General features: G+C 46.5%; 2 protein-coding genes across 2 annotated transcripts; one reads left to right on the forward strand and one right to left on the reverse strand.

Annotated features, from left to right (window-relative positions):
• The first annotated feature begins 1,820 nt into the window (after positions 1-1,820).
• On the forward strand, positions 1,821-10,847 carry LOC100192594 (ASC1-like protein). Its single transcript, NM_001137809.1, has 6 exons — positions 1,821-2,199; positions 2,893-3,101; positions 8,618-8,773; positions 9,512-9,697; positions 9,785-9,963; positions 10,444-10,847. Exons 1-6 carry the CDS (start codon positions 2,104-2,106, stop codon positions 10,461-10,463), a joined length of 846 nt encoding a protein of 281 aa, NP_001131281.1. The 5' UTR covers positions 1,821-2,103; the 3' UTR covers positions 10,464-10,847.
• A 4,908-nt stretch (positions 10,848-15,755) lies between these two features.
• Positions 15,756-19,089, reverse strand: LOC103639327 (uncharacterized TPR repeat-containing protein). The gene is made up of 2 exons (NM_001330534.1): positions 16,592-19,089; positions 15,756-16,145 (listed from the first exon to the last, which is right to left on the reverse strand). The coding sequence occupies exons 1-2, from the start codon at positions 19,044-19,046 to the stop codon at positions 16,135-16,137; spliced, it is 2,466 nt and encodes an 821-aa protein (NP_001317463.1). The 5' UTR covers positions 19,047-19,089; the 3' UTR covers positions 15,756-16,134.
• Between the last annotated feature and the right edge of the window lie 1,513 nt (positions 19,090-20,602).

Here is a 20,602-nt window from a genome sequence, read left to right on the forward strand (position 1 = left end):
TTCTAATTGTTTTCAGGTGCTACAACAGGTAAACAACTTGAATATATTCAATTGTAACAGTGAGGAGCATGACAAAAATAGAATTTTCTATTTTGATGGTTACTTCTTTCTTTTGAAAACCTGTGAATTATAACTTGCAAGTAAACAATGTGAATAAATTCAATTGTAACAATGAGGAACGCGACAAAATATAATTTTCTATTTTGTTGACTAATTCTTTCTTTTGAAAGTTTATGAATATCAATTTGTGTCATTACAGTTGGATGAGATTTATCCTTTATGGCTAGTTTAGAAACTCAAATCACCTTCGAGATTGAAGGGGATTCGAGAGGAAATTAGTTCATTTCCACCTCAATCCCCTCAAATCCTGAAGGGGATTCGAGGTTTCCAAAGTAGCCCTTAGGCTAATCACAATGGAGGTTTTATGAGGTGTTTCATGTATTAATTAGCCTGCCACATCAGCTATTTAGATGACATGTCACATCATTTAAGAAGGAATAGTTTCATGGAGTTTTATGGGGATGAAACCACGTTAACTCGTTTCCAAGGTCTTGGAAACTGTGTGAAACCTCCACCGAGAGTATTTTGTTTCATCTTTATATAATTGAGTAAATTCTATTGGTTATTTATATGCAGCATTTAAGAAAGATGTTGACATATCTGTACTATAACTATTAAGACCGGAATGTAGACTGCCCCCGCCCTGCAACCGCCGCTCCGTTGCGGCACATTCCTTTGACATGGCGCACTGATCTCGTTGCCTCATCCTATGGCAGCTTTATGGTATGTTGAATTACTATCCCCTAGAACTACAAGCCTTCAATGTCTCTAGCTGATTACCCATCACTTCCTGCTCCCATGTATGTGCAGATGGGTTGTACTTGATAGAGGTTGATCGTATCCTGCATCCTAGAGGTTATTGGATTTTATCTGGACCCCTAATCAACTAGAAGAAACACCTAATCAACTGGAAGAAACACTGGAAGGGGTGGCACAGGACTAAAGAGGACCTGGATGCAGAGCAGAAAGCCATTGAGGCAGTTGTCAGGAGCCTCTTCTGGAAGAAGATCAAGGAGGAGGGCGACATTGCTATCTAGCGGAAAGCCAATTAATCACATTCATTGCAAGGCCATCCACAAAGTTATCAAGTCACCACCCTTCTGTTCTAACAAAAACCCAGATGCTGCCTGCTACATACAACATCATGCTAACCATTTTCAGTTTGATTCGTGGTACTCTATGGTAAATCAGTAACCTTATTCATGCGATCAATTTTAGGTACGACAAGATAGAAGCTTGCATAACTCCAGTGCTAGATTAGGTCACCGCGCATAGCAGGGTATTTTCATGATCAAGCACCAACTAACTAATCATTTTGTTGAATATTTTATATACCGTTGCAAAGCACGGGCACCTAACTATAACAATATAACACATATATACATAAGTTATTGTGTTATTATACGGTTCCGTTGCAACGCACGGACACTCATCTAGTGAAATAGTAAGATAAAACTTTCTATTGAGAGGGGGTGTTTCATTCATCCATAAAATTGACGTGGCATTTTTGAAAATAGGGATATGAAATCCTCACTGTGATTAACCTTAGAAATATTTAATTATTAATATTTTATCGAATAGCCAGAGACTGCATATACGTTCCGTCCGAAACCGAAAAGAAACTGGGAAACGCAACGGAATCCGGGGAGAGACGTCTCAAAAGGGTGAGAGATCCAAATCTCCATGACTCCATCCCATAGCCCCGCTCACGCTGTCGCTGTCACGCACATCATCGTCCTCCTCCCTTCCCCGCAGGCCCCCTCGCCTCGCGCGTGCGCCCCCCCTACCCCGTCTCCTCCCTGCCTGCGCGAGCGACTAGTAGAAATAGGCGCGCGTGCCGCCTCGGCCGCTCGCTCCTCTGGTTAATCCCCCCTCGCCACGACTCGCAGCCATCCCTTCACATTATCCGCGCGCGCGCGAGCGGACGTAGCGTGTGGGTAGCGTCGCCGTGCGGACGGTCTCTTGGTGCCGGTGCGGGCCGCGTGACGGTGCGTGTGCCGCCCGCGGGGAGGAGGTCGTTCGGTTGGTTGGCCCTCGGCGACGATGGCGGTCCACGGCGGAGAGGCGGTCTCCGTCGCGCTCCTCTTCTCCCTCGCTTTCTTCTGCGCTCGCCTCCTGCTCGACCGCCTCGTCTACAAGGTATACCCCCGTCCCGACACCGCCAGATTCGTGCCGGGTTCCGCGAGATCTCTGGTCTCCCCGGTTTCGCTCCCACGCCCCAATGCCCCCCGGTCGCGACTCGCGAGTGGCGACGCGGGCGCGGGGCGTGGTATCCGCCGCCGCTCGTTGCACCTTCCTTACCGATCAGCTGATTCCGCTCGTCCGGCGGGGGATCATCCGAGTGCGTGTGACGTAATGCTCCCGCCAGTCGTTAATTGCGTTACTGGTGGCTGGCTGGCCGCTACTCTGTTAAGGACCAACGGCGCTGGTGCGGTTTGCAGTAGTATGTGCAGATGTGCTCGCAGTAGAGCATGGATCAATAACTTTGTCCTTATGCAAAGATTGTTCGTAATAGAACCTTGCACCTAACAAGTCTACATCTGGCATGGCTTGCCAATTGCATGATATTTTCCTGAATTCCTGCAAGCCAGCTATACGTCTTCCCTTTCTCTAGAAGGTTTGAGCCCAACAGAGGTGATGATGTAAATAAGGTGGCAAGGTGATGTATGTACAAGTTTTTTTTCTATATAAGCACAGTGGTACTCATAAGCTGTGCCAATATGCAACTCTTAATTATCTTGGCATTGGATCGCTTCTAAAATTTCAGTATGAATAGTACCTTTTGATATCATATGGCAGTTTAACTACACATCTTAACGCTATGCTTTCCAGCCATTAGCAGTCTACCTTTTCAACACCAAAGCTTCTAAGTTGATGAATAATGAGGCCAGGCAAGCAAAGATTGTCAAGTTCTCAGAGTCCATTTGGAAACTTACCTACTATGCTTCTGTTCAAGCATGGGTCCTCATGATAATAAAGCAGGAACCATGGTCATTGGATATGATGCAATACTTTGATGGCTGGCCGAACCAACCCATCGTGTGAGTGCATACTGTTTCCTCAATAAAATTACTTAAATATACTGGTCCTGCAGGAGCATTTTCCCTTATATTCAGTATCTAAGTTTGACTGCATAGTTATTGCAGGCTATTTAACATGTCCTATATCCAGTCTCTTTGAAGTTGAAGAGACAGCACTTGGCTATATCATTAGGATAAAGGGCCTGTTTGGTTGGTTGTCTAACTTGCCACACTTTGCCTAACTTTTCTGCCTAAGGTTAGTTCTTCAATTCAAACGACTAACCTTAGGCAAAGTGTGGCATAGTTGGCCACAAACCAAACAGACCCAAATTATCCTCTGGATGTTCTTAGAAGTATAGCCCTTGGAACTTTCAAGGGTATTTAAGTGTTTGGTGCGGTTGTTGTGGAAGTCTCGTTTGCTTGTTATCAACATTTTCCTTGTTATTTGTTAAGGCAACAAGATAAAATTGAATGTTACAAATAAAGTCATTTTTTCATGCAACCATATCTATTTAGGATTCCACACTGTAACACTTGTGTGTATTTTTATGGTTGCACTTGAAAAGTTGAAAATAAGAATAATATGGAGTAGCTTACTTGTACAGCTCTATTCATACACTTGTCATTTACTCTTCCATTTTTTATGTAGTCTTCCATTTTTTTTTGTGCATACAATTTACAAACAAAATCTGTATACATGCTACTGCTTTTTATTCAGTTCTTCAGCATTATTGTTTTCACAGCTTATGCATCTTGATTTTTTATGGCTAAATCACTACCAGCTGTAACCATATGAATCCTAAATGTAACCGCCTCAAGTTTACTTCTGTTTGCCGTTTTTTCTCTCTCTACAAACGACAGGGGCACGTCTTGTGACCTTCTGCTAAAAATGGGCTATACAAACTTTTGATCTGTGCCATTCAATGTCAGCACCACCAAACACCATCGAATGCTGACTGAATGCCTTAGATTGGGGGTTGTGATCCTTTTATACTTATTTCCACAAGTGAAAGACACCTAGACAAAAGATGGTATTCAAGGCGATTGACAAAATAAGAAGGGCTTTTCTATGGAAGGGAAGAAAAGAGATTAATGGTGGTAGTTGCTTAGTCGCACGGGAAAAAGGTGATCAGACCTCTTGAGTTGGGGGGGCCTCGGTATTCCAAACCTATAGATCATGGAATGGGCTTTGCAGATGAGATGGTCATGGTTTTGCAAAACCGACACGGCGACACCAGAAAGTCTTGGGCGGGGTTGAAGTGTTGAACATCCCATTAGAGCCGCAGGCTAGAGCTCTTTTCTCTATCTCAGTGGTTACCCAAGTTAGCAATGGCATGAATACACTTTTTGGGGCTGACATATGGCTGTATGGTTGCTTCATAAAAGATCTTGCACCGAAGATTGTTGCTGCTGTTCCCAAGAGGTTCCTGTTTAACAGGACGGTCGCCCTGGCCCTTGAGAATAGGTGCTGGGTTTCCAACATCCAGGGAGCCTTATCGTTGGAAGGTTTACAGCAGTATTTACAGCGTTGGGATGCTCTGGCAAATATAACCTTAACCCAAGAGACAGATGAACACTCCTGGAAACTTGAAGCATCAGGGAGATTCTCTTTCAAGTCTTGTTACAAGGCATTCATTTGTGGTTTGATCAGTTTTGAGCCCTGGAAGAGAGTATGAAAAACTTGGGCTCCTCCAAAATGCAAAATGTTATGTTGGGGTTGGCTATTAAGAGCAAGTGTTGGACAACTGAACGACTGGCACAAAGAGGACTCTCTCTTCCAGAGCGGTGTTTTTTTTTGTAACCAGGGGGACGAGACAATTCAACTTATTGTAACAACTTGCGTGTTTGCTCGTCAGTTTTGGCATAACCTCCTGGGCCCCTGGCCCCTTTGGGCCTGGATCAATTGTCTCCTAGCAGGGAAGAGCTGAACTTCGCAGAGTGGTGGAGGAGATCAACTAGGAGAATTGATAAATCTCAGAGGAAATGTTTCAATAGCATTGTGGCTCTAGGTTAGAATTAATGTATGTGCTCTTGTGCTTAATGTACTAGAATAGTATAGATGAGTCTTTAGACTTCTAGACAATTAGCTGTTGCTGACAGCTAGCTAGCAGCAGTAGGCAGCTGTCAAACAGCTGCATGTACTGCAGCAGCCGGTCTTACTGTAGCAGCCGACGTACTGTAGCAGCCGCCCTAGCAAGCCTTAAAAATAGCCATGTACCCCTCATTGTATACCAAGGCTTGTGATTCTACATACAAACATCTATATACTTCATCCAAAAGGCAGTGTGTGTGGTGTGCCCCTGAGGGGAAGGAGGTGCTGGTTTTGCTAAGAGTGGCATCGGGGGTTGGTTTGGAGCTTTGGTTTCTAAAGAGATGTCGCGAGTGATGAGGTCCCACCGTCCCAGTCCTCTGGACGTCGGGAGCGGTGAGGATCCAACTTGTCGGGGCACAACCACGGTGGCGGAGGCGGTGCTTTGGTCATCCAGCGGAGGGTGCGGTCCCCTGGTCGTCGGGACCTTCATCATCACCATCATACTCGATGCTCACCCGCACCAACTATGACAACTGGGTGGTGATGATGAAGGTCATGATGGAGGCATGTGGGCTGTGGGAGGCAGTCGACACCAGCAACGTCGAGCGCAGCGAGGATCGGTGGGTGATGGAGGCGAGCCTACGAGTGGTTCCTCCGGAGATGCACCAGTCCTTGGGGGTGAAGGTGACGACAAAGGAGGCCTAGGACAACCTGAACACGATGCGGACCGGCTCAAGGCTGGTGAAGTGGGCCAAGATACAACAACTGAGGCAGGAGTATGAGCTCCTAGAGTTCAAGGAAGGGGAAGGATTGATGAAGGCGCAAGCTGGAGCTGGGAGACGCCAGATGCAGGGGAAGATGGGCGCGACTAGAGCTCCTTCACCATCAATTACACTCTGTATTGAGGTGCAGGGGAAAAGTTGTGGGTGACGAAGCTGCGGACGCAGGGGAAGTAGAGGAGAGTGGTGGCGGGTAGCTAGAGCAAGAAGCTTTAGTTGAGCCGTCGTCGCCGCCTTCACCACTGCCTACAGTGCATGGGTCACCCACGTCCGCGGAGGCGGGCGGCTCAGTGCGCTTTGTCACGCTACCACCTGGAGCTGAAGAACACCTCGATGCGGAGTATGACGATGAGCCAAGTTGATTCCGTGCCGTCGACAACATCTTGGGAGATGCATCACCACCGGTACATGTTGTGCAAGAGTTCGACGAGCAACTTTTCTTGGCAAGCGTCGAGGAGCCACCTACGCTGGAAGCAGCAGAGGCGGATGTGCGGTGGTGGCACACCATGGAGGAGGATATGGGGTCGATCAAGGAAAACAAGAAATGGGAGCTTGTAGACCCACCGATCGGGTGCAAACCGATTGGGCTCAAGTGGGTCTTCAAGTTGAAGAAGAACGAGCGTGGAGAAGTGGTGAAGCACAGGGCAAGGTTGGTGGCGGAAGGGTTCGTGCAGCGCGAGGGAATATACTTTGAGGAGGTATTTGCGGCAGTGGCACGAATGGACTCGGTGTGCCTGCTGCTCGCCCTGGCAGCCACAAAGGACTGGAGCGTTCATCACTTGGACATGAAGTTTGCCTTTCTCAACGGGGAGCTTGTCGAGGTGGTCAATGTGCGACAGTCGCCCGTATTCATCGTCACCAGAGAAGAGCAAAGGTGTTGCGACTTCGGAAGGCGCTGTACGGGCTGCGCTAAGCGCCATGAGCGTGGAACTTGAAGCTGGATGCTCACCACGCTCGGCTTCATGGAGTGTCCATTTGAGCATGCATTATATACCCGACGCACGAAGGAGGGAGTGCTCATGGTCAGGGTGTATGTTTATGACCTGATCATCACTGGATCCGAGCAGCAGCAGAGCAACACATTCAAGAGCGATATGGCAGCAAAGTTCAAGATGAGCGATCTGAGCATCCTCACGTACTATCTTGGGATAGACGTGAGGCAAGGCAAACATGCCATTGAACTCAGCCAAGGCGCATACGTGCGCAAGTTGCTGAAGAGGGCTGGGCTGGGGAATTGCAATCCTACCCAGGTACCAATACAAGAGAAGATCAAGTTAAGCAAGGCCAGCAGTGCTGAGAAGGTGAATGCAACTGTTGGAGGCCTTAGGTACTTGACTCACACACGGCCAGCCAGACATCACGTTTGTCGTAGGGTACGTGAGTAGGTTCATGGAGGATCCTCGTAAAGACCATAAAGCAGCAGCGAAGCATTTGCTCAGGTATATTGCAGGCAATTGTGACCTTGGACTCTCATATTCTCATAGAAAGATGACAGAAGAGTTGAAGCTGATTGGATTTAATGACAGTGACATAGGGGGCGATGTCGATCGTAGGAAGAGCACCTTTGGCATGGTCTTCTTGCTAGGTTCTTGCCCCATCTCTTGGCAGTCGCAGAAGTAGCAGATTGTAGCTCCACTTGTGAGGCCGAGTACATTGCTGGAGCAGTTGCAGCCTGTCAAAGAGTCTGACTGGGACGGTTGCTGAGTGAGATCACTGGACAGGTAGTGCCGCCACTGGTTCTCAGGATCGACAACAAGTCGGCCATTGAATTGGCCAAAAATCCCGTCCTTCACAGCCGCAACAAGCACATAAATATCAAGTTTCACCTCATCAGGGACTGCGTGGAAAAGGGTCAGGTCATCCTGGAGCAAATTGGAACGGGACAACAACTCGCAAATGTGTTCACCAATCCACTGGGAAAGATCAACTTTGAGAAACTCAAGACCCAGGTGGGCATAGTGGAGATTAAACAAGAGCACCCACATTAAGGGGAAGAGATGTTAGAATTAATGTATGTGCTCTTGCGCTTAATGTACTAGAATAGTATAGATGAGTCTTTAGACTTCTAGACAGTCAGCTGTTGCTGACAGCTGGCTAGCAGCAGTAGGTAGCTGTCAAACAGTCGTAGGTACTGTAGCAGCCGAAGTACTGTAGCAACCGCCCTTGCATGCCCTACGAATAGGCATGTACCCCTCTCATGTATACCAAGGCTTGTGAAATAAGACTTCCGCATACAAACAACTCTATACTTCATCTGAAGGCAGTGTGTGGTGTGGCTGAGGGGAAGGAGGTGCTGGTTTTGCTAACATAGGTGTCTGGCCTTTGTGGTTACATAGAAACAAGTGTGTGTTTGATAGGGCTGATCCCTCTCTTGAGGTGGTTCAGCAAGCCTTTGTTGATGAGATGAAGTGTTGGATCCTAGCAGGAGCCATTGAACTACATGACCTAGGTATAGGAGAGGTTCAGGTCTGGTCAGGTCGCTTATCCGGTTAGTCTCTATCTTCGCCAGAGGCCTTGGTTAATTCCTGCTGAGGCATTGTATTGGCCGTGTAGCCAGTGCCATTTTTGTGGTACTTTTCCCTTCTCTTCTGTATGAAAGACGCACATTTATCTTGCGCGTTCAAGAGAAAGACACCCAGACATATTACTTTGTGACCATTTAACATGTTGTCTAGAGCAAAGTGCTGATATTTGCTCCCTCTAATGTATATTCTGTTTTCCCTCAGGTCTTCATTGATGCTTTTCTATATGTGCCAGTGTGGATTTTATATCTATAGCATCGGTGCTCTTGTTGCTTGGGAAACCCGCAGAAAAGATTTTGCTGTAATGATGTCTCATCATGTAATAACATCTACTCTAATTGGAGTTTCATATCTGACTGGGTAAATCTTTTTCCGTGTACTTAATGATGTATTTGCACTTCACAACTTCATTCTCATTCTGGTGCTATCTATTAAGGCTCAACCTATCATATTGTGAATTTATGAGGCTAAGCGTAATCAATTACTCCATAACTTACATACTAATTCAAGGATATACTGAACTTAGATAATTGTTCAGATCTTTTGAGTAGTCATTATTTTCTAGAGTGAGCAAAGTGCTGTAGTTTGATTCCCCAAAATGTATTCATAAGCGGTTGGATCTAGGATTGTACATACACAATAGAAAAGAAAACTCTCAATGTCAATGGGATGTAAAGGTAAGTATTGGCATCAATTGATCTTGATGTTTTAGTTATGATCCTTAATCTGGCTTTTCTCCCTTGAAGTTGTAACTATGTCCTCGAAGAATACATTAAGGTGGTGTTTGAATGCACTATAGTTAATAGTTAGCTGCTAAAATTTAGTTGAATACATCCAAACAGTATAGCTAATTGTTCAGTTATTAGCTACTTTTAGCAAATTAGCTAATAGTAGCTAGCTAATTCCACCAGCGATTTTTAACCAACTAACTATTAGCTCTAGTGTATTCAAAAACCCTCTAACTTGTCTGATAATGTGTGTGCTTAGCTAGCATGGTTTTACCAGTTTTTCTTCCACATCATTTTTCTAGTATTATGTGCTTCTGGTAGGCCTTGGGTATTGCTATTTTAAGACAATTAAAGTTATGCTCACTTTCAGATTTTTCCGAATTGGGACCATCATTCTCGCTCTTCATGATGCAAGTGATGTGTTTCTTGAGACTGCCAAATTGTGCAAATACACAGAAAAAGAGCTGGGTGCTAGCTTGTTTTTTGGTCTCTTCGCTATCTCCTGGCTTCTATTGCGTCTGATTTACTTCCCATTTTGGATAATCAAAGCCTCTAGGTTTGTTTTTTACTTCTCTTTGTGATAACTTTCTGTTTCTGTAGTCTTGTAGTTTTGGACTTATTGCTGTTGCCGTTGCAATGGCAGCTATCATTCCATCACATTCTTGAGGAAGCTGGATGAATTCCCAACAACTTTGTACTACATCTTGAACACAATGCTTCTCACATTGCTTGTATTCCATATGTACTGGTGGAAACTCATATGTTTGATGATAATGAGACAGCTGAATAATAAAGGACAAGTTACAGACGATGTCCGATCTGGTAAGAAAAATTTCTTTGGTGAAATTACTTAGGGCATGTTCATTTTTATCACAATCCACGTGGATTGGGTGGGTTTAAATCTATAACAAGTCAAAATATTTTCTATTTTTTTCTAATCTCATCCAATCTATGTGGCGTAGAAATAATCGAATAAGGCATTATATGGTTGGTTTACACTGAGCCATGAATCATAGATGTTATTTTTGGCACATCTTTATTGAAACAAGAGACGATTTATTTATTATTACAGTATTTATATTTAGGTAAAAGAAGTAAAGGATCCTTATGGCATGTGTGTTAATGACAGGCCCAGCATTTCTATTTCAGATCTCTTCTGGCAAAATGGATTGGCACACATTTTACGAGCTGTCATGTCATAATAAATATAATAGCATAGATTTGTGAACTTTCATTGGATAGAAACCCTAATGGTGAAGGCATCTGCGTGAGTTCAACTTATTTTATTTTGCTATAATGCAGATTCTGAGGATGAGGAGTAATGGGAGATTCATTCTTTGACATCTGCAACGTGGCATTTCCTCGTCAATACTTTTCTATGCCTGCTTCCAGAATTGATTGCTTTTAATCTTGGCAAGTCTCGGGAACGTATAGGAAAGTTTAATCTCTGTATATTGCCTTATGATATCAAACATGGCTAGACCGGGAATGGATCTATACATGATGACGGGCATAGCTAGCAAGCTTACTTCAAGGTTCCTTAAAAAATTTTGGTTCACCTTTATTTGATATGGGGAAAGACATGAGAGGGTGTACAGCTTTTTCCTGAAGCTTGCAGAACCCCCCTCTGTACCATGATCAATATACTTCACTTGTGAGTAGATTTAGTTCTAATTGATGATAATAAATTGATTCTTTTGATTGGGAATGAATCTCACCTGAACCTTAATGATCTCATCTGATGTGTATTGAGCATTATGATGCTATATAATTTTTTTTTTGAATCAATGCATTAGGACGTGACTTTTATCTATCCCTCGAAATGGGAGGAGAGCAAGTTTGAAAAAAAGATCGTGGAGTGTCTAGGGTCAGGCCAGGAGGAAATAAGATGGTTTGCAACTCTACCTAAGCATTTACTAGTTGATGAATTAAGTCTTAACCAGAAGGGAGTAAAAAACATTAATCTATTTATTAAGGATAATAATATCATTATTGCAGCGGGAAGAAAGGTGTGACTGATGAAGAAAATCAGTACCTTTTCTCACATGAATACGGTGCACCAGCAAATAGTCCATCAAAATTAAACCGGGTTAACTGCTGATTAGGAGACTTCCCCGTCCTAATCTAGGGATGCCTATTCTACGCAATATGATGGAGACATAGTTGAGATCTAATTTGGTTATAATAATCTCAAATTAGGCTCCTATACTGGTCGAATAAACAATTGAATGTACTCTGAACTAATCACTAATCAGAATCAATGCAGCAATTTTCATATTAATCAGATCCAGTGGAGCAATATTCATATTAACAATGGAAAAACATGTATATTAATCAGATTCAATGGAACACTACGCATTGAAAAGGAGAGCTTTTGGAGAGAGCGGGAGCGTGAGCGAGCGGTGTGTTAAACCTGGATAGAACTGGAACTAGCACGTGGACAATTTTAGCGAGGTTCATACCATAATGTGTAAAGAATCAACTGAGCACCGCTCTCCATTTCCACTTGGTTACTGTGGGAGTTCTAGTCTAATGGTCTCTAAATCACCTTCATGTCTGCCCTTAGATGTGAGTGCCCTTTCTCTGTAGGGAGTATGAAAAGAGAGAGAGCGAGAGTCCCCCCCCCCCCAATCTTTACTCTACTCCCCTTTTATAGAGCAAGTAAAATAGAGGTTACATGTTAGTCGGGCAGGGTCCAACCGACTAAGACCCAACTACCTTAGTCCCAACTACCTTGATCTTATCTTGGTTGTGAAGTCGTACGTACAACCATGCCTTTGATCGTGCCACAACATTAGGATGTCCTTCGATGGTTGTCGTACCTGCTGCAGGGGCATATTTGTCATATCGCTTCTACGATCGTCAAGGCCTATGACGTTGGGTATAGCGTAGTTGGTAATTGATGTAGCAATATGTACTTGATAATATTTCATGATATACTATAATGCACACATGTGACGACTATGGGTTGATGTACACATCAAATATTGGTCTTGTGTACCTTGCTATCTAAGTTGTGGTGATAGTGCACCTGTCAAGTTGTAATGTCACAACCCACACATTTAATATGTTTTACGAGAGGCTTATCTAGAAATGTCTGTTATGGACCTATCACCATTATGCTTCAAACATAACATCCTAGTTTCAGCGCCCAAATGCCCCTGGTGGGACTAGCCATATCCTTCTGATTTGAGGATAAGTTTACACTTATCCATAGCAAGTCCCTTGATCCTATGCGAGGCTCTAGAGCTAGGGTCCTCGAGGCCTGGTCATTCATATTATGCGAGATTGGGGATCTTAGGTACCTAGGGGCCAACAGAGGGCTTTAGGCGACTAAGTGTTTATGCCATTATGAGTATCTCGAGACACAAGAGGACTAAGACATTGAATCTATCATGAGCGCCCAGGACACAGGGGTCCAGAGGACTTGGACCATCCTTGTGGACAAGCCCCAGGGCACGAGGGGCCTGAACAAAATTATTGTAGTTGAGGGCGTCTTGATGCAACGAGGGCCCAAGGGCTTAAACCATCATCGTGCACGGGTTCCTATAAGCACGAGAGTGCCCTAAACTCAGGAGTGCTTTAGGGAACCGAGGGCCCTAGACCCTTGGTGGTGATGTCATTCTTTTAAAGTGTCTTGAGATCAAGTTACCCGAAGGGTTAAACCCCTACCTTGATGGGCCCCCAAAAGTGGTGGTCCTAGTAGCTAGACCTCATAGTAGCCTCCTATATCGAGGTCATTGAACATGTATTGGAGGTAGTATAACCATCCTCGGACACTGACAGAAGCCCTTGGGTCTGTTGCTGGACTAGTTCTATAAGCGAGTCCATCCCTCTAGTTAGACACCTAATGTAATAGATTTTGAGTATGCATTGTCGTTACCATGCATGTCATCGTTAGGGGCACCCACCTATAGGCATCATGACAACCGAGCCCTAGGATTATCAAGTGACCCATCATAACAACACAAATCCATATCATGATTTAGCTATTCCTTGGGTTTCACCTTCAGGATTTGTTGCTATGCTCGTGTGGGGCCATTTGTGAGCCATTGTTATCATTGACTTAGAAGCTGAAGCGTCGGTAGTAGTCATGTTTTGTGTTTGCACTCCTTTGATATGATATGTCGTACCTTGGGCCTAGAGCATAATCATTTAGTGAAATAAAAAGGTGTTGTCATTGATATTTTATGTGATAAGATATATTTGGTAATCATGTGTGGATCCCAAGTGTGGGCTTGGTTCCCAAGCGTGTATGACATAATATCTCGTCATGTAGGTTGAGAATCTCGGGTGTAATAACCATAGTGGTTGGACCATTATTGAAAGTCGCCTAGAGGGGGTGAATAGGCTAAACCTGAAAATTATAAACTTTGAACACGCACTTCACTCGGGGTTAGGGTTAGAAATAAATAATCTTGAATTCAGAGTGCGGAAGATAGTTCCTCTTGATATGAGTTGCTTAATCAATGCGGATAACTTTGGGAGCAAACTCAAAACAATATGAGCAAGTGAACTTTAGAGAGAGAGGATAGGGAAGAAATAAATCGAGTGAAGATCAACACAAGTGAACAAGGCGATTTGTTTACCGAGGTTCGGTTCCAAAGAACCTAGTCTCCGTTAAGAAGGCCACAAAGGCCGGGTCTACTCCAACCCTTTCCCTCTCTCAATAGGTCACTTAGACCGGTTGAGTGCTTCTTCTTAATCACAAGTGTCACTAAGACCCTACAAGGATCACCACACAATTAGGAGTCTCTTGCTAGCTTTACAAAGCAGTTGAGAAGAGTTAGAGTGAGAAGAAGAGAGCAATCTAAGCAACAAGAGCAACAAAAGAAACACAAATGACCCTCTCTCCAGTCTCTAAGCACTTGATTTGATTTTGGAGCTTGGATGGGATTGAATGCTTTGATTGTGTCTTTGGAGAGTATTCTTTGCTCTAGTATTGAATGTGAAGGTTGGAAGGCTTGGATGGCTTGAATGGAGGTGGTTGGGGATATTTATAGCCTCCAACCACTTTCTAGCCGTTGGCTGAGTTTGCTGTCGATGGGCACACCGGACAGTCCGGTGGTGCACCGGACACTGTACTGTTCACTGTCTGGTGCGTGCCACGTCAGCTGACCGTTGGGGTTTGGAGTTGTTGACCGTTGAAGTCCTTTGTCCTCTTGCGGCACCGGACAGTCCGGTGGCACACCGGAGAGTCCGATGCGTTCTGACTTTTCAGTTCTGACTTCTGACTTCTGCATTGTTTACTGTTCCCGCAGTCAGCGCATTCGACCATTGGGCGAGTTGACCGTTGCTCCGTTGGCACACCGGACAGTCCGATGAATTATAGTGGAGTGACTCTGAGAAAATCCGAGAGCGACCAGTTCGCGAGGTGCCTTGGCCTGGGCACCGGACAGTGTCTGGTGTGCCACTGGCTGCACCAAATTCTGTTTTTGCTCCAAACTTTGTAGAGTTCCCCAACTCACTTTTTTTGTTGGTTTATGTTGAACTTTATGCACCTGAGATAAAACACAACTAGGCAAACTAGTTAGTTCATATGGTTTCTGATGGACGTCAAACACCAAAATCGATTATAGGAAATGGTTAATCCCATTTCCCTTTCAATTATCATCTTTACATCAGCCATGTCACATGACTCACCTTTTTGTGCGGGTCATGCAATGTTTTAGGTTCCTAACCCTAGATCAAAGAGAGGGAGAGAGGGAAGGGCTTTAAATAGGCCTTTGTGTGGTATTTTGCCTTTCTTTTCATGTAGTCTTGAAACCTTTTTGTCCTTGCCTTCTCCCACTGGTCATCTTTCTTGAGTTGTTTTTTTCTTCGTGTCTGTCTTTCCTTCCCTTGTTCACTGCAATGGCTACATCCTTTGCCCTTAATAAGCTTCCTCGAGGGAGAGTGCTATACAAGGAGGGTTAGACAAGGTGCAAGGGCTCCTAGGACGGATCATACCACCGACTTCAAACCATGTCTGTTTGGAGACATCTCCATCGTGGACCCCTTAGGAGTGAGGAGAATACATCATTTTTTTATTCTCATGTAATGGTGGTTCTAAATTTTTCCTCTTTCTCATTTCTTTCTCCACATCCTTAACTACTACAACCTCTAGGTTAGGCATCTTTTGCCAAACATTGTCCTTGCCATCTCTATGAACACAAGGTTGATATGTGCCTCGCAGTTCGTGTTTCTGAGTGATTATAACATCTTGAATCATGTGGACTAACTGGGGCATGAGTATGTATATGCAACATATCTCTTGGCTTGTGGTGTGTAGTGTGATGTCTAGAGACGGTAGTCGATGGCTAATATGAAGGTCATATGAGTTTGTGCTGAGTGGTGAGAGACGAGCAGTGGGTCTTGACTAGGGAACTAGAAAAGCTAGGTGACTAGATGTGGTGGCTAACACTTGGGGACACCGACGAGTGCAAGGACATGGCGGAGCAGATCATGTTGCCGACATGATTTAGGACCAACAAGGCACATTTCCAGAACGTGGGAGGCACTTATAAAGTATACCTGTAGAGGTTTGGTGATTTATCTTTAAAACCACCAAGTTCTCATGTTTCGGCTGGGTTTGAGCCTTAAAACCCAACGATAAGGTTACAGAAGAAACCATAGACCACCAAGTTCTCATGTTTCGTTGGGTTTGAGCCTTAAAACCCAATGATAAGGTTACAGAAGAAACCAGAGACAACACATGGTGTTATTGCGAAGGGTACGTGAAGGCAAAACAACTTTGTAAAAAATGTGTGGCAGTCAGATTAATGCATCAAGAGTTGGTCGATTTTGACCATATGGCTGAGTGGATAGCTGGCCCATCCGTTCAGCTCTCTCTCTTAGTTGGCTCAGACGCTCAGTTCGTTATACCAAACCAGCGCTTTCTCTTACATGGCTCAGCTCAGTATACCATTTCACAGGTGCTCAGGCAGAGGAAGCAGAATTGGGGAAGTTCGAATCCTTCTAATCACGGTGAACTCACCAGTGCCAAGCAAACAATTACACCATAGCTGGCCAATAAAGAAACAAAAACGAGACATCACGGTGTCAGTAAGTTGAAGTACACAACATATGAGACGAAAGGCAAAAAGCATTGAAGAGAACCCCAAAATTGTTCTTGCTCAAACAAAAATATGCAAGGGTCAGCAAGGTTGTATTGGACTGGGGTAACAGAGTGTATGGAATTCCCATTTACTCGTTTCCGTACACTTAAAACACCAGCTAGCACATCAGGGTTATTAGTAACTGGGACACATTTAGAGAAACTCCGAATGATGGCACCTTTGTTTACAAGAGAGTGGGAGAGCTGACTAGACATCTTTGCACCTAGGAAATACACAGATTCATGCTTTGAGCACTTGAGATCCAAGTTTGAATGATCAGGCATCGGTTTCCAGCTTCTTAGAATGTAAATTGAAGCACATGCACTTATCAATGAGGGCCTCTGACTCGTTACCGTATTCTTTGAACCTGTACTCCTCCAACTTGAAGGCCGAAGGAACCTTCCCTTCACTGTAGCACCGGTTGCACAGGCTGAATGAGTGTTTTGTTTCCTTAAACCGTGACCCAATGATAGGGTACCGGCAGATGGAGCATGTGTGGCTACCATGGCGTATGTGGTCACTCTCTTCGAGCTTCACCAGAGTGCTCAGGATCCCAAATCCCCAATCCGGATCATTGAACATCTCTAAGAATTCCGTGTATGATACCATGGTAGGGTCGGACTCCCCATGCATTTCGAGCATGTCACTAGCCCCATGGGTGGGTATATAAACAGCCCGAAGAAGCTTAACGTAGGTCAATGCATCGCTCCTCCTTATCTGGCCATTGCTTCCTTCGCTAGCAGGACGCCAAAGAAGTGCATCAAAGACGATACGCTTGCGCCTATCCACAGGGCCTGAACAGATTGGAGCAATGATGGCGAAGAACATACCCAGATCAACACGACCAGAACCAGGAGCATCAAGGACAGAGAGAATTCTTTCGTTGATTGCCTTGATGGCACCCTGAAAGGTGTCTGGCTTGAGAAAAGAGAGGAGCCTGCGGAGAATAACCTCAAGAGCTGCTTTGCGTATTGACTTCTCAGGGATGCCAGTGCCTGAGTAAGATACGGGGACATCAGTCTCATTCATCTCTTTTCTAAGAAGCTCCACATCGCAGTGGCCTAGCTTCGTCATCCTCTCGAAGGCCCTTATATCTAGAGCATTGGCCAAATCCTGCCGCAAGGTAGTCTTCCTGCCAACCCTCTTGAACTTGGATGCCTCCACAATAACATAAGTCTGCTCCCCTTGACCATCATTTTTTCCTTTGGAAGGCTTTAGCTTCTTCTTTTGCAATGTCTTCAAATGTGAGATAGCATCATACACTTCCACCCTCTGTGTCATCTTAAACGCCTCCTTGAGTGCCTTCTTAGCCTCCTCGGATTCACCCTGCCCAAGCAAAGCCACTGCCTTGTTTAGCTGCGCACGCCAATGGTTTGGTCGGATGCTCAGCACACGAGTATACATCTCTGCAGCCCGTACGAAGCGGCCAGCATCCATGTTCAATCCACCAAGATTGTACAAGGCATCAACATGGCCAGGTTTGAGATCAATTGCTGTCTGAAACTCCTGGATAGCACGGTCATCCTCCCCTACTGCATGCAGGGCCGACCCAAGGTCACAGTGCGCATCAGCATAGTCTTCCTTCAGGAAGATGGCCTCCTCCAGTGCCTTCTCAGCAGCTCGGTACTCCCCAACGCCAAAGAGAGCGCTCCCCAGGAGCTTGAGTGCCCTGGCATGAGATGGGCACAATATGGCGGCTTCTCGGTAATGCTCACAGGCACCAAGTACCATCCCTTCGGCCTCCATGGCAATACCAAGGTTGACATGGATCTGCGGGAGGATGTCCGCGGACTGTGAGCCACCAGCCTCCGCGGCTTCAAGGGCAAGAAGGTACTCCTCCTTGGCTTCAGCATAGCGACCGAGGCCGTACAGGCAGTTCCCCGCGCGGAAGTGGGGACGGACGTCAGTGGGCTGCAGCTCACAGGCGCGGCGGAAGCTGGCTAGGGCGTCTCGGAAGAGGCGGTGCTCGGAAAGCGCCCGCCCGATGATCATGTGGTTGTCGAAGGCCTCCTCACGCGAGCGGGATGCGTCGGCGCGCGTGCGGAGCACGGCGAGTTCCTTGACGAAGGTGAGGTAGTCGCGGCTCGTCTCGTCCCACGGGGCGCTGGTGGATGCCGAATCCGCCGCGCCGGAGATCTCCCTGGACCACCCGGCCTCGGAGAAGGAGTCGAAGTTGCTGTTGCCGGCGCCGCCGCTCCCGTCGATGGAGCCCTTCCGCACCTGCTTTGAGCGGAGGCGCTTGACGAGTATCTCCAGGTCGTCGAGGAGCCCCCAGGAGGAGTCGAAGGCGATGCCGTGGTTGGGCGAGCCCGCCCACGCCGGCGCGGCGGCCGTGGCGCGGGAGCTGGCCGTGGCTGGCGTCGGAACGCCGCCGCCGCCGAGCGGCATGGCGTGGTCGTCGAGCAGCGACGCGGCGGAGGCGGAGGGCGGGGAGGAGTGGGCGGCGGCGTCCCCCGCGGCGATATCCGGGGATGAGGCGTCGGAATGGACGGTGGGAAGGGAGAGCGCGACGAAGTCGCGGTCGACGTCCCCGGCGCCGTCGTTGTAGGTGCGGAGCAGCCCCGACAGGGAGAGGCCGCTGCCGTCGGGGAGGATGAACTCGGCGTAGGTGCGGAACACCTCGTCGAGGATGGCGGAGATCTGGTCCTCGCTGAACTTGACCCGAGGGTTGACGGCGACGACGAGGGCGGCCATCTCGTTGCGGTCCAGCCCGCCGTCCCCATTGGTGTCGAAGCGCTCGAAGATCCTCCTCACCTTCTCCGCCCGCGACCCGCGGCCGGTCGACGCCGCCGACGCGGACAGCGCCATTACGGCTCGCTGCGCACGGGGAAAAACCAGCCGGATTACGGCGAAATTCGGGCACGCGGGGCGGGCGGAGCGACGGCACGCGCGGGTGGGGGATTTGATGCAGGAATGCCCGGGTGGGCCCAGCCAGGACGGAGAGGGCCGAGGGGAGGAGAGGAGGGCGGAGCGGAAGGGGCGGCGGAGCCGTGTGCCTGGCTGGCTGGCTCGGCTGGCTACTTGCTATTGCTAGCGAGAGGAGACGATGGTAATGATGACGGTGGATTTTGGTAGGGGCTTGCAGGCGGCGCACGAGTGGTGGCTCTGCATTGGCAAGCCTGGCTCGCTCGCTCCGCCATCAGCTCTGGTTTGGGCTGGAGCCCGAGCCACATCAGATACGCTCGTCGATGGCGGCGGGGCCGGGACGCGTCGCTGTGCTGCTGTGTGGAGGAGTAGCGGTACGGTACAGGTACAGCTGCGGCCTGTGGCGACAGCGGCAGGGGGGTCTTGTTACGCCAGGCGGCCGAGCCCGAGCTGGTGGTGGTGCGCAAAGCTGGCGTGGTCCGGGCCCAAGCAACTTTGTTGGTAGGGGTGGGCACATTTTTACCATAAACCGAAAACCGAACCGAACCGTACCGAACCGAACCGAAATTTCGGTTTTTTTGGTAGTTCGGTTCGGTTTCGGTTTTTGTATCTAAGAAGTTCGGTTTTCGGTATCGTAATCGGTTTTCACCGTATACCGAACCGAAAAAACCGAATACCAAACTTTATCAATTCTCAAATTTGACTATTCGATTATGTGAACTAATTGTGTGATATAATTAAATTGTTATTCACTTATTTGTATGTGATGTATGATGTATATCTAATTATTTGTACCTATATAATTTTTACTTTTTAAAATTATATGTAACCTATCATGTAAACTTGTTGTATGTATTGTCTTGATTATAAGTTTGGTATTCGGTTTTTACCGAAAAACCAAAGTAAAAAACCGAAACCGAACTTTTCGGTTTTTCATTTTCTAGAAAACCGAACGGTTTCTAATGTTTGAAAAACCGAAGTTTTTTAAAACCGAAAAACCGAACCGAAGTTTAGAAAAAAACCGAATGCCCAGCCCTATTTGTTGGGACCGGTGATTTGGATTTCTGAGGCGTCAAAAGCAACTGGACAAACTGTGCGCGAGGCCAGCTGTCCAAGGCCTCGCGCCGTCTACCACTATTTTTGTTGGATACCGTTACCGTCTCATCTGGCCATCTAGGGGCACGGGAGCCATTTGTTTGATCCATTTATGTTTCGTTTTTTTATTTATTATAGTGCGTGTAGAATTAGAATCTAATAAATGATACTACCTCCGTTCCGATATATACGTCGCTGCACACTAAACAGCGTCATATAAAAAAAATCGGAAGGAGTATATTGGTAGGTAGGGGGCATGGGCGTATCTGAAGAATCGAGTCCTCTCGAGCTAGCAAGTGTACGTTTCTCCTGAATACACTCATGTGACCATGTCATTACCCTAAGCTATGACCATGCCATTACCCTAACCTACGAGATAGCCGGGCCAACAGGCAACAAGGCCA

This window comes from Zea mays, chromosome 9 (genome assembly GCF_902167145.1).
Source record: "Zea mays cultivar B73 chromosome 9, Zm-B73-REFERENCE-NAM-5.0, whole genome shotgun sequence".
In the NCBI taxonomy this organism is placed as follows: Eukaryota; Viridiplantae; Streptophyta; class Magnoliopsida; order Poales; family Poaceae; genus Zea; species Zea mays.

Coding starts and splice junctions, on each gene's coding strand:
- LOC100192594 (NM_001137809.1), top strand. CDS start 2,104: ATGGCGGTCCACGGCGGAGAGGCGGTCTCCGTCGCGCTCCTCTTCTCC. Junction 8,774..9,511: donor GGAGTTTCATATCTGACTGG/GTAAATCTTTTT, acceptor GCTCACTTTCAG/ATTTTTCCGAATTGGGACCA. Junction 9,698..9,784: donor TGGATAATCAAAGCCTCTAG/GTTTGTTTTTTA, acceptor TTGCAATGGCAG/CTATCATTCCATCACATTCT.
- LOC103639327 (NM_001330534.1), bottom strand. CDS start 19,046: ATGGCGCTGTCCGCGTCGGCGGCGTCGACCGGCCGCGGGTCGCGGGCG.